At 44.2% G+C, this 15,972-nt stretch overlaps 2 protein-coding genes across 3 annotated transcripts; both read left to right on the top strand.

Annotated features, from left to right (window-relative positions):
• On the top strand, positions 1-6,484 carry LOC102719710 (jasmonoyl--L-amino acid synthetase GH3.3-like). 2 transcript variants are annotated; one of them, XM_040530028.1, is made up of 5 exons: positions 1-160; positions 711-1,054; positions 1,177-1,278; positions 1,652-2,457; positions 5,579-6,484. In XM_040530028.1, the coding sequence occupies exons 2-5, from the start codon at positions 750-752 to the stop codon at positions 6,130-6,132; spliced, it is 1,767 nt and encodes a 588-aa protein (XP_040385962.1). In that variant the 5' UTR covers positions 1-160; positions 711-749; the 3' UTR covers positions 6,133-6,484. The 2 variants fall into 2 exon arrangements, with proteins under 2 accessions (XP_040385962.1, XP_015692237.2); XM_015836751.2 differs by having other exon boundaries at positions 1-167.
• Positions 6,485-12,937: 6,453 nt separating this feature from the next.
• LOC102719430 (bidirectional sugar transporter SWEET3b) lies at positions 12,938-14,997 on the top strand. The gene is made up of 6 exons (XM_006643860.1): positions 12,938-13,017; positions 13,095-13,131; positions 13,236-13,458; positions 13,550-13,711; positions 13,981-14,100; positions 14,644-14,997. Exons 1-6 carry the CDS (start codon positions 12,978-12,980, stop codon positions 14,818-14,820), a joined length of 759 nt encoding a protein of 252 aa, XP_006643923.1. The 5' UTR covers positions 12,938-12,977; the 3' UTR covers positions 14,821-14,997.
• Positions 14,998-15,972: the final 975 nt, after the last annotated feature.

Genomic DNA, 15,972 nt, shown 5'->3' with positions numbered 1-15,972 from the left:
TCGCGTCTCGCGTGTATAAATGCTCCGGTGCTCGGCCTCCTCCTCTCGCACCGCGTCCCTCCTCTCCTCTCCTTCTCCTTCTTCTCCTTCGGGTGAGCCGGTGAGGTGGTAGTCCATTGCTGCGGCAGCCGGCGGCGGCGACGACGACGGGCACGACGCGGTGAGAGGTTAGGCTAGCTCTTGCATGCGCGGCGGCGCGGCGCGCCGTGGCTCTCGAGTCTTTGTCTGCTCCGCCGTCTCTTGCTCTGTTCTTGGGCTGCCCGTGAGCGTGAGTTCTTCTGTGTGGTTTGTTTGCGTCGTCGTCGTCGTCGTCTAATCGTCTCTGCCTCGAACAATCTCGACTCCTGCAAATCTCGACGCTGTTGCTGTTCCTCTCGCTGTTCTTTATTTTTTTTCTTTTTTTTTCGAGGTTCAGTTCACGGGAAGGGAAAAGTACTCCTGTGGCTGCTGTTTTCTGGTGTCCTGTTCCTCTTTCTCTTCTTCCCTTTGCCGCTCTTGGTGTAATACTTTGTTTGTTTCTATCCAAGAAAGAAAAAAGAAAAAGAACAAATGACGATTTCTTTTTGTTTGGATACTCCTGGTCTGAATTGTTTTTTTTTTGTCTTCTTGAGATGAGAGCACTGTTGAATTCGGTTGCAGTTTGGAGCTTTAGATGGTGCAGTGAGGTGGAAGATAATCATGTGGTGACTCGGTTGATTTGGATGTGTTAGGTTTCTTGGCTCTTGCTGGGAGTGAGCAAGTGCGGCGAGATGTTGGAGAAGAAGGCGACCAGGGGGGATGGGTTCAGCGGCGAGGAGGTGATCGCCGAGTTCGAGCGGCTGACGCGCGACGCGGCCATTGTGCAGCGGGACACGCTGCGGCGGATCCTCGCCGAGAACGCCGGCGTCGAGTATCTCCGGGGGCTGGGCCTCGCCGGCCGCACCGACCCGGACAGCTTCCGGGCATGCGTGCCGCTCGCCACCCACGTCGACCTCGAGCGCTACATTGAGCGCATCGCCGACGGCGACACCTCCCCCGTCCTCACCGCCAAGCCGGCCACCTCCATCTCCCTCAGGTTAGTGGCTTTCTGCTCGATCGTTGGCGTCGCCGCTTGCTTGTTCTTTTAACCTCAAGAGCTGACCATGGTTGATCGACGCATGCCGGCGGCGCGCGCTCGACGGACGGCCACCGGTGCAGCTCCGGCACGACGCAGGGGAAGCGCAAGTACCTTCTGTTCAACGAGGAGCTCGTCAAGTCGACGATGCAGATATACCGGACCTCCTACGCTTTCCGGAACAGGTACGCACGCCATCGCCAGCGAGCCTCGCCTCGCCTCGCCGCGCGCGGTTCGCTCCTTCGTCGCCGTCTCTTTCGCCGCAGTAAATCGCAAGAAAAGCAAAGGCTAACTAGATTCCGTTCGCTGGTGCTCCGCCCCTCCCCGGCGTCGCTGTCCGCCATAGATAGGCTGCCTCCCCTTTTTTTCTCAGCTTGGCGCAAGAATTTTCCTTTTCCTACGTACGACACGTACAAGAACACAGTGCTTGATCTTGATCGATCGATGGGTTGAAAATGTTGATCGATCAGTGAGGTCAATTCGTGGAAGGTCGTCGTCGATCTTGCTGGGTAATTAACTAATGGCGGATGGTGATGATCTTGTCGGTTTTTTGTGCAGGGAGTTTCCAGTGGAGAACGGGAAGGCGCTGCAGTTCATCTACAGCAGCCGGCAGTTCACGACCAAGGGCGGGCTGACGGCGACGACGGCGACGACGAACGTGTACCGGAGCGAGGAGTTCAAGGCGACGATGAGGGACATCCAGTCGCAGTGCTGCAGCCCCGACGAGGTGATCTTCGGACCGGACTTCGCGCAGTCGCTCTACTGCCACCTCCTCTGCGGCCTGCTCTTCGCCGGCGACGTGCAGATCGTGTCCGCCACATTCGCGCACAGCGTCGTGCTCGCCTTCCAGACGTTCGAGCGGGTCTGGGAGGAGCTCTGCGCGGACATCCGCCGCGGCGAGGTGTCGCCGGCGCGGGTCACGGCCCCCGCCGTCCGGCAGGCCATGTCGTCTCTCCTCGCCGCGCCCAACCCCGGCCTCGCCGACGAGGTCGCCCGCAAGTGCGCCGGCCTGAGCAACTGGTACGGCGTGATCCCGGCGCTGTGGCCCAACGCCAAGTACGTCTACGGCATCATGACGGGCTCCATGGAGCACTACGTCAAGAAGCTCCGCCACTACGCCGGCGGCCTGCCGCTGGTCGCCGCGGAGTACGGTGCCTCCGAGGGCTGGATCGGCGCCAACGTCGAGCCCGGCACGCCGCCGGAGTGCGCCACGTTCACCGTGCTGCCCGACATCGGCTACTTCGAGTTCATCCCTCTCAAGGCCACCTCGACCGCCGCCGGCTGCTACGCCGAGGCGGCGCCCGTCGGGCTGACGGAGGTCGCCGTCGGCGAGCTCTACGAGGTCGTGATGACCACCTTCGCAGGTACACACACACACCCCTTTCACGTTAATAGGTCCTCATGCATGACGTGGTTGGTTACTACTACTTCGAGTCTCCAAATGAATGAATCTCTGTCGCCTTTTGCAAATCTGTTCATAAAAACAGTCGAAATTTGGTCACTTGCACATTTGCAGACACTGCCATGAAAAACTACCTGTCCTTCTTTATATGAAACTACAGAAATTCACATTTTTGGGGGGCCACATGTCTACTGATATGTTTGGGAAAATCCTAGAGTGGTAGTCTTTCAACTTGAATATTGCACAAACATCATGCTGCTTTTTTTTATCACTATGTGAACCATATACATTCAGAGAAATATTATAGTACTTAAGGTAACCGAGATATGCCACATTTTCCATTATGTTATTTTGTATCTCCTCAAAAATATTATAAGTACTAAATTTTAAATAAAAAATGCTAGTTCCTGGTATCTCTCCAGGATGGTAAAATCATCGTGAATAAAAAATGAGAATATAATGCATGAGTAACAATGGAGCAGTTCCATTGCTTTATAGTACAAAAGAAAAATAAAAATAAACTAGTGACCAAAGTTGTTCTGAACAAATGATAGACACAATAAAAGGTTGTTAGTAATTTCTTCAGATAAACAGAGAGTTACATTCTGGGGACAGAGACATGCATCACCACACCATTTAATAGGGTAATGCTTAGTGTAAATTATCCAAGATAGTTTGCCTGCACCCTGTTGGCTGTTGCCCGTTGCTTTCTTATCCTTAAACTGGAGAGGCAGGTTTGCAAACACACATACACACTAGCAGCCTCTGCTTTGTCCTGACAGCAATGCATTATCGGTGGTCACAGTGACAGTACAGAGAGCTTTCCTCTCATTGCTTTGCCCTTTGTTGACTTGAGCTCTGACTGACAAAAGTGAGGCATTGACTTTGGCATTCCAAACCATTGGGCTCAATGGTCACTCTGGTCTTGAAAACTTTGATCTTTTTTTTTTGTCAAAGAATTGAACTGTAGATTGGGCTTTCTGTTTGGTATAGTTGTAGGATCATGACCAATGGGAAAACATCAGGAGAGATCTGAAGCAGCCGTTGGTTTTAAAGTTTGGTCAGCTGTAGTTTTGTTTGGTCTCTGGTTCAGAGAGATGATTAGGTCAGCAGAGTGCTATTAAATATAAGATTTTGACCCTTGCTGTGGCCATTGGTTAGTTGAGGACTTTTAGTTGCTTGGAGGGCAGGGTATGAACATACCTTGGAGATGTAGGGAATACATATTAGTTAATTAACTCAAAGTGGCCCCCTTCAATTCAACAATTTTCTGCAACATATTATGGCTGTATTGTTTTACTAGAAGAAGGATAAAGTAGTAGCTATTTAATGATATAAATGATTAAATTAACTACTACGAAGTTGAAAAATAGTTTAGAAAAGTGAGATGATATATTTTGTTAAGAAACTTTTTTGCGAACTAGCCAGTGGGATGGTACAAAACAGAAGAAAAGAATAGTCCAGTAAATAGAACATAATTTTTTTTTCTAATGCTAGGACCATTGTTTTTATTCATCTACTCCAGTAGATCAATAATTGCAGTGTTGCTTTCACAAGATAAGCTTGCACCGAACCCTTCATCCGAAACCTAATTAAACAGTTACACCTTTCACAGCCTTACTACTAACTCTGTTGACTGCTTAACAAGACTAGTAGTAATAATAATATGCTAATATTCAAGTCCAAGGACTTATTCAATTCATCTTGAGGAAAAATAGGGGGCAAAAGGAAAATTAGGACATTTCCAACCCATAACACTAGATGTAGTTTCCATAAACTTCACATCATCAAGAAACTAGTACTAGACACTACTCTTCCAATGCAAACATCACTATTCCATACTTTAATTTAATGCTACTTATCTCATATGATATCCTGAATGTTGTGTAGAAATTATATCTCATGCAAAACATTGTTTCATTCTCTTTCCTCATTTATTCACTTGCCACATCATCTTTTATTCTAGATAGTAACTTATTTAATGTTATGTGCACATCCTAATTATTGGGTTGGGAATATGCCTTATTGTTCATGTGACTTTGGTAGGTACTTAATTACTGCTCCTACCACCTTCTAGCAGCTCTGCAAATAGTGATTAACAATATGATGTAATGTAAAAACCATAGACCCAGCTGGGGTGAAACTAACTGACCAGATTAACAATTAATACGCTGAGACAGAAAGGGCTCCTCTAGGACGATCTGTCGATTTGCCTTTGGTCATTGTACATTTTGTACTTGTCTCTTAGCAGCAGCTAGGAATCCGTACTTGGCTCTGAACTCCTTAACCATAGTTAACTTTGACCATGAGCCAGGTCTCATGAATTCACATGTGAATGCAACAGCTGCAACTGTCAAACAAACAAACAAACAGATGGTTTCCACTATGTAGCTAATGAATATTCAGAGGATTATTTCGTCCAAACCCAACGAGCTATGATCGATGCTCAGGGTAACTCTCTCGTCCAATTCTTTTCTTTCAGTAGTCAAATTGATATATAGCTAGGGTTTGTCGTCGCCTTTAGGCTCATGACTCCATGGATGGTACTGTGTCCGGGCGTGCATGGGCGCCACACAAAAGAGGTAGGAGACGACGACGACGACGACGATGGTGTCTCCTGTGAGGATCATGTCAGGTGATCGGATAAGAACCGGTGTCGACAGGCTACCTGGCACGGCACAAGTGGGCAGCAGGTACATGAACACAGGGTCTCAGCCTCAGCTACCTAGAGCAGAGAGGAGGGGGCCATCTACATGTCACAGTTTAATTGCTTTTTTTTTCTTCTTCTTTGGCATGATTGATTGATTTCATTATGTTATGATGTGTGCATGCTTGGTTACCCTACCATCTTAATCATATGACGTTTGAAGGTTAGATCGTCCTTGTACTTTCTTTACTGCGTGTGTTCTTTCGGTCAAGATTCAGGAAATCTGAATATATATCACGCTGTACGTCTGAATTTTTGAAAGTTGATCGATGTTAATCACCTGGTGTGTTTGTATTTTTGTAATGTGATGAATTTGCTGGGTTGGTATTGTTTGCAATGTGAGTTTCAATGGAAATTCGGTTTCATTTTTGTGCAGGGCTGTACCGGTATAGGCTGGGAGATGTGGTGAAGGTGGCAGGGTTCCACAACGCGACGCCCAAGCTCAAGTTCGTGTGCAGGAGGAACCTGATGCTGTCCATCAACATCGACAAGAACAGCGAGCAGGACCTTCAGCTGGCCGTGGACAGCGCGGCGAGGGCGGCGCTCGCCGGCGAGAAGCTGGAGGTGGTCGACTACACCAGCCACGCCGACATGTCGTCGGACCCGGGCCACTACGTCATCTTCCTGGAGCTGAACACCGACGCCGGCGCCGTCGACGGCGAGGTGCTGCAGGCGTGCTGCGACGAGCTGGACAGGGCCTTCGTGGACGCCGGCTACGTCGGGTCGAGGAAGACCGGCGCCATCGGCGCCCTCGAGCTGCGCGTGCTGCAGCGGGGTACCTTCCAGAAGGTGCTCCGCCACTACCTCTCCCTCGGCGCCCCCGTCAGCCAGTTCAAGTCGCCCCGCTGCGTCTACCGCTCCAACTCCGGCGTCCTCCACATCCTCGCCGGCAGCACCACCAACGTCTTCTTCAGCACCGCCTACGACTGACTGATCGACAAGTGAAAAATCGCAAAGTGATGAACTGGGCATGCAAGATGAGCGTAGTGTAGCTTAGAGATCTAGTTAAGAGTGATCAGCGAGCAAGCATGCATGCATGCATGCATGCAAGCAAGCTAGTAGGTGCAGTGGTCACAGCGGTTCGTCAGAAAGGATAAGGGGAATTCAGGATCAGATCGTACCCTGTAACCTGCAATCTTGCGTGCAGGACTGCAGATGCAGGTGTCACTAGTTCAAGTGGCCACCGGCCAAACAATGTGTGTATATACCTGTCTACCATGGATGCATGCAATGTCGTCCCAGCTTTCAAATAAACCTTTCTCCCCATGTTCATATGTCTCAACAAGCTATATATATATAGCTGCATCTGCAGTGCATGTGCTGTCCCTCCGTTTCATAATAAGTGCAGCTATTTAGTTCAGTTTTGAATTATCTGAATGCACTTATTATGACTGAACCGAGATAATAATTAAGATACAAACAGTATCATGCTGAGATTTCGGTCGCAGTGTGCATGGTTCCCAATAGGGTTTCTGCTTGGCTATTTGCTGCGTGTCTGCAACTGCACAGGGCTGAACAGACACGACGGAAGAGACAAGCCCCGGACATCTTTTCTGCTTGCGGTTGGGAGAACACGCTGCACCCCCGTGCACATGGCTGCAGGCAGGCCAGGCAGCAGCGAAAAAATGGGGGATAATTGCAGGGCCCAGAAGCCCAGAACTGCATATGCAGCAGCAAAGTACACACAGCGCTTGATTTGATCGGCAAGCGTAGGGAAAGAATCTACTGACAGGAGATTGAGAATGTGAATGCCAATATGCCATGTGTTTATCGCGGTTCATGGATGAACGGAAGAAATACCCGGTTGACTTGAATCGATTACGATGTTTATCTAAAAAAAGACACCCGCTTAATTTTAAAACAAGATATATATTAGGCCTCTCTCAACTTTGGAAACCATTCAATCACTCTACATGGTCCAAACCAGACTTGATTTTTTTTATCATGGTGCTTACACGACAATCTGTCCAACAAAAATAAAATAAAAAGGTAGACCATGTGTTAGTGACATTAAGCCTTTTCATCATCTTCTCTTCTAACCTTCCATTTCGAATAAACATACCTCACTCTAACACTGATAGGATACCATGTGCACCCACTTCCACCAATGCTGTTGACGATCTTTGCTCTCCCTCAATCGCCATGGGAGGCAGCCTACTTAGTACCAATGTGTCCTCTATCGCCGACATCTTCTTTGCACGCACTCGTCTTACACCGCTGCCTCCCCCTCCCCTCTAGCCTAATTCAGCCACTTGAGCTTGGTGGAGATGCAACCTCTTTCACCTCCATCTTCTACATGAGCCGGTCTTTTCCCTACCCTATCTTTCTACCCCAATCCTATAGTCCGAGCTTGATGGTGTTTTTCTGGCAATCTAAATCTTAAGGAGGTGCTAGATTGAGCTGCTCTTGAGCTCGATGGGCGGTGCCTATGTGTAGACGGCGATAGGGGTGCAACTATTGAGGATGGAAGAGAAGGGAATGAGATAGAGGAGGTTGAGGCATGAGAACAACATAGGAAGTCAGAAGAAACAACAACGTCATTCGGATGCTCAACATGTGTAGTGCGACAACCTCAGAAGGCAACAACCATCTGTCTTTCTCTCCTCCCTTAGCAATCTATGTTTCTTGCCACTGCACAATCTACTATTGCCTATCTCATCACCAACCTATACTGTCAATTGGCCGGCTTGTCTAGGACCTCTATCATTGGTTGCCAAACCATCATTCATGAACAATGGAGAGATAATGAGAGAAGTACAATCTTGTAGGAGAAATGAAGCACGAAGGGTATGCATGACCATTTTTTTAATGTTCTTTTCCTAAGTGGATTGCCATATAAGTGAAAAAAAATATCCTGGTTTTAATGAGAGTGAGGTTGTGGCAGTAGAAGTCAGTTGCAGAAAAAGAGGAAAAAGGCGATAAGGCATTTTCATCATCGCCCGAGCAAGCCACTGTGCATAGCCTCTGCATGGCCACTAGGAAGACAACAACGAGGCCACGGAGGCGAGGCGGCCGGTAGTGGAGCACGCTCTCTCCTATCTCTCCCGATCTAGATTAGTGATAACTACTCCTTCCGTCTCAAAACAAACCAAACTTTTATTTTTTTTACCTATAATATTTTACTCTTCGTCTTATTCAAAAAAAATTTACGATTAACAATAAGACAGATGGTCAAACGCTGGACACGAAAACCGAAGAGTTGGCTTATTGTGGGACGGAGGAAGTACGTGGTTGCGACCGTATTGGACCACCAACGACCTGGTTATGATGGCTCTGATGGGAAGGGACATATGGTTGGGATAACTCCAGCAACATAGGTGACTATGGCAAGCGGTGATGGTGGAAGGATGGCAATCTAGGCATGATCGCACCCTGCTGGGATCCCACCTAGTGTGCTATAGTGGCAGGTGTGATAGTGACAGTCTCAATGCTAGTGCCTACTTTTATCGACACGGTCGGTTGCTGATGTCACCATAGGCATCGACATCGATAACACCTTTAGGCGCCGCACACCTTCCTGGAAGTGATGTTGTGACCCCCTTCCTTTCTTGGCTTCCGTGACTTAGGTGGTGAAAATATTGCTCTCAATGTGGAATTGACACCCCATGTCGCGGTCTTTTTGAAGGTGTTGCATTGAGAGTTCTCTATTGGTGTGGCATCCCTATTGGATCGGATTAGATGACATTGGTGATGGTAATATCTAAGTGAATGACTGATTTACAACTCAGTAGCTCTCCAACAATATCAACCACTTTGGTTCGATCTTATTACTTGCTATGATGGGGCTGAAATTCAATTGATACTAAGACTAGTGGTTGCTTTCACAGATTCTTCTTTTCTAGTTTGAGTAAGAAAAGGACTATTATTCTTTTTTAATCAACCTGTGAATTTACAATTTTAATCATTTATCCTGTAACCTCAATAATAAATGTTTGTAACTTATTTTAAGCAAAGGTTAGAAAAAAAACTCCATTATCTAAACAATGGAGGAAGGTTGTATTTCAACATTTCGAGGGTTGAGGCCCAATACCGGTCCATAGTTAAGGGGTGTTTTTACAAATGGGCCGCAACTAAGAGGGGATTATGGATTTCACCCATATCCTTCTATCTATAAAGTAGCATTGCCAAAAGGTGTCATGGATTCAGTAGGACTAAAATCATGTCTCCAACTGAATATGGAGAGGCTTACAGGGACGTACAGCCATATTAACTAGCTTCGCATAATCGCATTTTTACATGTAAAAACATTATTGAACATGTTAGATTTCCTAGCTAAGCTCGGTATCATCTTGATCATAAGGCTTACAGAGACTTACAGCCATAATTAACTAGCTGTGCTCGCTGTTCCGCACCAAATTGAGAGCATTCAGATTCAGTTTCCACCAAGAAATTGGGCTGAATTTTGGATTCAGCGAAGCCCAATGTAGCCCAACACTAAACAGTAAAAGCTCGGCCTAAATCGGCCCACGTAAATGCAAAATTTGATCGTATATCATCTGCTTAGACTCAAATCACAAATAAATCTAATAAACACAAAAAATAGAGTAAACTATACTTTACACGGGTTAAAATACACCGTGTTTCACGTTAAACAACCGCGGAATAACTCTCATCTTTTCCAAATTTGGTTAAGGGGTCTAGAACTTAGTTTAAAGACAAGAATAGCGGCAGTTTGCTGAGCTCTATGGTTAAGTAGGAATAATATAGTATTTAATGGGCTACAAAATTGTTTCTTTCTGACAGGTTTTATTCAAAGCAACGTAACTGGCCAAATTTGGGTCTTTACTTCTTAAAGAAGATGAAGGAATTGAAGTGGTAACAATGAGTAAACTGCTGGAAAGGCGAATGGTGGATTTTTTCGCTGGGGGCGGATGGAATTTCAAAGTAAGTATTGAAGCTTAGTCTATAGTTTTCCTGAATGCTTGTGTATCTTAAAAATTAAACGATTTTACCCATGTTTTGGGAAGAGTATCATGTACTCAGATTCTTATTATTTGGGCTGTGTACACCCTCACCAGGTGTAGAGGCCGGGTTTATATATAATCCATTATCTAAAATATCACGTTTAGCGTATATTTTCACTTTACACAAGGATACATAACCGCAACATCGCAAAATTTTACCTCGTGCAAAAGTGAAATTTACCCCAAAGATATACCACAGCAAATCGTAAATTTTGCGCAAGTTTTACAAACCAAAAAAAAAACAAAAAAAAAATCAAGCCTTCGTCGTCGTCGTCATGAACGAACTAGCAAAGCAAACGCTTTCTATGATCACTTCACTTGGGTGTGATCGTGGCGACGATGGCCTGGAGGACCTTGAGACGCTGGTTCTTGGCCACGATCTCCTCGTCCAGCGCCCGCATCTCCGCCTCGTGCAGCGCCTCCCCAGTCGCCGCGGCGCGCAGCCCGGCGTCGGCCTCCGCCGCGCGCCTCTCCGCGTGCCGCGCCGCAGCCTCGGCCGCCTCGGCCTCGCCGGCCACGGCGTCGAGCTCCCGCCGCAGCGCGTCCGCGCGCTCGCGCAGCCGCTCGACGCGGGCGCGCTCCGACACCACCACCAGCTGCTCCTGCAGCGACGACGGCTCCCGCGTCGTCGTCGGCGGCCTCTGCCTCGGCCTGCACAGCGCCGACGCGACCGACGCCCAGCATGACGACGGCGGCGACGACATTGTCGTACCTACGTGCGCGCCCTACACGTCCTCCGGTGAACTCTCTCCTCTCGCCGGAAAGTTTTTAACTTGGCGTTGGATTGATAGGTAGATTATTGATTAATACTACGTATCACGCAAATATTCATGAGGTGAAGAAGTGACCGTGTCCCGATCGGCTCCGGAATCCGTCTGCTCATCTCCGTCTGAATTTGGTCGAAAGATTCAGATATGTATTTTGGACTCGATAGCTTGAACCGTCGCCAAACCGAATTCGGGGCGAATTTGGACATGAGTCGGATCAAGAAAACGTGATCGTAAAGAACTATAACAGCAATCAATTCCAAGTTGGCCATTGTTGCTTGATGCGTAGGTATTCTGTACTGCATGCTGACAAGAGCAACAGATCGGACGTAGAAAGTTCATGCATTTGATCGCATGACTCAAACTTGAGACATCTAGCTCTGACACCATATTAAATTGCATACAGCAATCCGTTACACTTAAAAGCCTAAGTTAAATGAAAAACGTGAATACTTTATTTTATAGGATAACTCTCCGGTGCATTTTACTGGTAGTATTATACTACCAGTAGAAAAAAGAGTATTTTTATACTTTGTTAATTATTTGATTATCAGTATTTTGTAATTTTGTATTTTTGCAATAAAGATCACAATAAAAAAGTTGATATTGCCCCTTAAAATTTCTACTATACCTAATATTACTGGTAGTATAATTTAATCATAGTTGTCCGATAAAAATATATCACCGGTATAGATTAAATTCTACTAACAATAAAATACATCGAAGTTGGCCCCTACTTTATATACTCCAGCATTGCCATTGACGGTTTGCATGCACGATGAGTTGATAATAACAAGCTTTGGGCAACTGTAATTTCTACTAATCACACAATACATCTAAATGAAATAAGTTGTCCCGTTAGTTCACAGGATTTGACACCAGCACTACTTTAGTGAGACTAATTAAACAAATCTTCATAATGCAGGGGACGGCAGAATGTGCGTCTAAGTGCTGAAGAGCTTTATTTCCCAATGGCTTAACCATTCCAATGCTGTCACCACTAAAACCATTCAATTCGAGGCACAACCTGGGATTATTTATGGCATTATTTGCTGACTTATCTTTATGAAGTGGCTTTCAACGTGGATCCAGAATGGACATATCGTCTATGTGTTGGCTTAATTCACCTTCACTAATTTTTTTTTTGAATTAATTCCAAGTCCTTTGCTCGTTAATGGGTTTTGATTAATAAGGATCTTTTCGTTTTGAAAGAAAAACAAAGAATTCAATTCCTAAGGATTGAATTCCTTCGAAAGCCATTCGGTTTGTAGGAATGAATTATAGGAAAATCAAAGAAAATTTTTCCTTCATACGAGATATAGAGAGAAAACATAGGAAAATTTTCATCCACTCAAACCTTTTGAAAAAATTTCTATGGATTGTTGTTGCCATACATCCATATTCCTCCATTTTTTCTATTCCTTTTGATTGAAATTTCTCCAAACCGAATAAGCCCTAAGAGTTGGTATAAATAGTCTCTACCTTTGGCATAGTTTACAGCAGCAAAATTAGAGCCACTCAACAAACTTTAGTCTTGCATGAGTATTGTTGCTTGAGTGCTGTCTTGACCAACAAACAGTTGATCTGATGACAGAACAAAATTGTTTTTTTATATGTTTTGCTGCATTTTAGAATATAGTCAGGGGAGTCTGTACTAATTCTGATCCAAATTTTCTATTAGGTCTGTAAAACATCTAAGATATTTTACTACCTGTGAAATAGGTGCCAAGAAGTACCATACTTTTTTTCTAGCGTAAAATTTTGTAACTCTCATCGACGGTAAAAAGTTTATAGAAAAAATCAAGATGAGTGTGTGATTTTGAAAGGCACCACTATGCCAAACGGAGCCTAATCTGTCTGGTGCCGCCCTACTGAATTACATGGAGCATGTATTGCTTTTGGCCTTGTGTGGTTTATCCACTCATTATGCATTTCAGTATGCTTTAGGCATTATAAATAGACAGGCCAACACTTCGAGCAAAGAAATGACCATTTTGTCAAATTCTGGCTCATTTGAGCTGAAACGTTCACTCCACAGTTAGAAATGGTTTCCAACGCAGTCCGTGTAGCAGTAGGAATTCTAGGTAATTCTCTGAATGTTCTTGGAGTAAATTCAGTTTCATCAATTTCAGAAGCATAATGTAGTGTCTCCCACTTTCAGGAAACGCTGCTTCTATGCTCCTGTATGCAGCACCTATGTATGTACATCACACCCAAAGCTACTATGCGTGATCGCAATTTGTTTCATACTTTCATGTGCAATCTTTGCTCATCACTGTGTTCTTGAATTTGTGTGTCACAGATTGACATTCAGGAGAGTGGTCAAGAAGGGAAGTGTAGAAGAGTTCTCTTGTGTTCCATACATCTTAGCTCTGTTCAACTGCCTCCTGTACACTTGGTATGGCCTGCCTGTGGTGAGCTCAGGATGGGAGAACTCCACAGTGTCTTCCATCAATGGACTTGGCATACTGCTTGAGATTACATTCATCAGCATATACACATGGTTTGCACCCAAAGAGAAGAAGGCAAGTTATCTGCAAAGGAAATTCTTCAGATAGTCAGATGTATAAACTCTTGAAACAATGTTTGACAGGCTATCTGATGATCTTCTCGCAGAAGTTTGTGTTGCAAATGGTGCTACCCGTCATCACATTCTTTGGTCTGACAGCAGTTTTTTCAAGCTTCCTGTTTCATAAACACGGTATGCGCAAAGTTTTCGTGGGTAGTATTGGCCTGGTGGCTTCCATATCGATGTACAGCTCTCCAATGGTAGCTGCAGTGAGTATCTTTCACATATACCGCCTTCACAATCATGAACTGCACAAACAAAATTAAGTTCCAAATAGCATTAACTCCAAGATAAAAAATCTGAAACGCCAATGAATAACTACTCATCATATCTCCAATAGCAATGGAACAGATCACATTCAGACATTGGAACTGTCTACCAGAAGAACTGTTTTCAATTCTTCAGTCTTCACAACAAATTTACGCAGCAATTAACTTACTTTTGGCAAAATTTTCTCTAATGGCAGTTCCACTTTCAGAAACAGGTCATAACAACCAAAAGTGTAGAGTTCATGCCCTTCTACCTGTCATTGTTCTCCTTCCTCTCCAGTGCTCTTTGGATGATATATGGGCTCCTAGGGAAGGATCTTTTCATCTCGGTTAGTATGATGTATATTTTTAGAGCAATTTTATAGTCCCTGAGAAGCTTCTAGGAGTTACCACAATTTTAGTGTAAAATTTAGTACCTCCTAGTATCTAAGTTATCAAGATGTACTAAATTTTATATAGAAAAAAGGTAACTTCTCAAGTACTGTAAAATTGCGAGCATTTTTCTCATCGTTGAGGAGGTACCATTGTTTTCTATGTAAAATTTAGTACCTTCTAATATCTAAAGTACTAAGAGATACTAAATTTTACGTAGAAAACAGTGGTACCTCCTGATACCTTCTCAATGATGGTAAAATTGCCCATGTTTCTATTATGAGTTTTTTCTCATCCTTGAGTAGGTAACATGAGGTATCACTTTTTTCTATGTAAAATTTGATATCTTCTAGTATTTAAAATACCAAGAGGTACTAAATTTTATATAGAAGATAGTGATATCTCCTTAAGGATGATAAAATTGCTCTTATATTATTCAAAAATGGATCGACCTGTAAAATTACAACATTCATTTGTTTTCTTGTGTTTGTTTCACGCAGTCACCAAACTTCATCGGTTGTCCAATGGGTATCCTTCAGTTGGTCTTGTACTGCATTTACAGGAAAAGCCACGAGGAAGCTGAAAAGTTGCACGACATCGATCAGGAAATGGGTCTGAAAGTGGTAACCACGCAGAAGAAGATAACTGGAAGGGAGACAGAGGTTCAGAGAGACTGATGTGTTTTACAGTATGCGTTCACTTGGGGACTTGTTTCATTTCTGTTGTCTTAGCATGGCAGCAAGGTGTCTTCAGAAATGCTAACAGGATCCAGTGATTGATTGATGCTCACGGGCCAGTCTTTCAGGCAGGCAACCTCATGTTCTCTTTCTCCCAAGCTCTCCAAACTAGTTATCCCGGCCCATTGGATTCGCTAGATGACAGAGTATTTGTGCTTCCACTCAGATACTCCATAGAATCTCGACATTTTGATCCTTTTAAAAACTTATTTTATAAATAGATCTCTAAAAAATTTATTAAAAAATAAACATTTTTAACCGCGTCAACGTCATTGCCGTCGTCGTTGTATAGGACGACACCAATGACATTGGCACCATTCTCCCATCACATGAACATAACATTATCACTTGGAGAACGGCGGAATGGCGCCAATGTTGTTGGCGCCGTCCTATGCAACGATGGCTCTAATGACGTTGGCGCGAACAAAAAGGTCCATTTATACAATAAGTTTTTTAAGGGTTTATTTATAAAAATAAGTTTTTCAAAAAAAATCAAAATGTCAAAATTGCAGGAGATACTCCCAACTAGGATTGAATATTGGAATTTCAAAGTACTGAAGGGTTCTTTCGAGAGGAAGCTCACGTCCAATATGAACTTTCTAATTAAGTGTGTCTAGGACAAAATGAACCTCTTGCAATTGTTTTTAAGATGAAAAATAAACTTCAGTTTACCCAAAAAATTTACTTTAAATTTAAGATTAAAAATTTAAATTTTAACTTATAAACCTGAACAAAACAAAAAGATGGGGTTGTAACATTTCCTGCCAATGCTAGGGTGTCAAGCAAACTTAATTCCTTTGTTCATTCGTGTTTCGTTATTAAAAATACAAAAGTTTAAACAGATAACAAAAATGTGTACATGGTTTAAAAGCTACTACTATTGCTTAAAGGTGATTCAAAAATTACATATAGGAGGAATCAGGAGTGTTGGCAGCACCCATGAAGTGACTGCTTGAGCCAACGTCACGTACTTGTGCCTATAAAAAGGAAGAGGCAGGAATTAGACATTTGATGCGTCTCTACAATCACGATTTAGGTAGATGGGACGATGGGCCCACACATATTTATGAGGAATTATTTTAAAATTTTATT

Source organism: Oryza brachyantha, chromosome 1, assembly GCF_000231095.2.
Source record: "Oryza brachyantha chromosome 1, ObraRS2, whole genome shotgun sequence".
Lineage (NCBI taxonomy): Eukaryota > Viridiplantae > Streptophyta > Magnoliopsida > Poales > Poaceae > Oryza > Oryza brachyantha.
The sequence above is the reverse complement of the archived record's forward strand: the minus strand, read 5'-3'. Positions and strand labels throughout refer to the sequence as shown.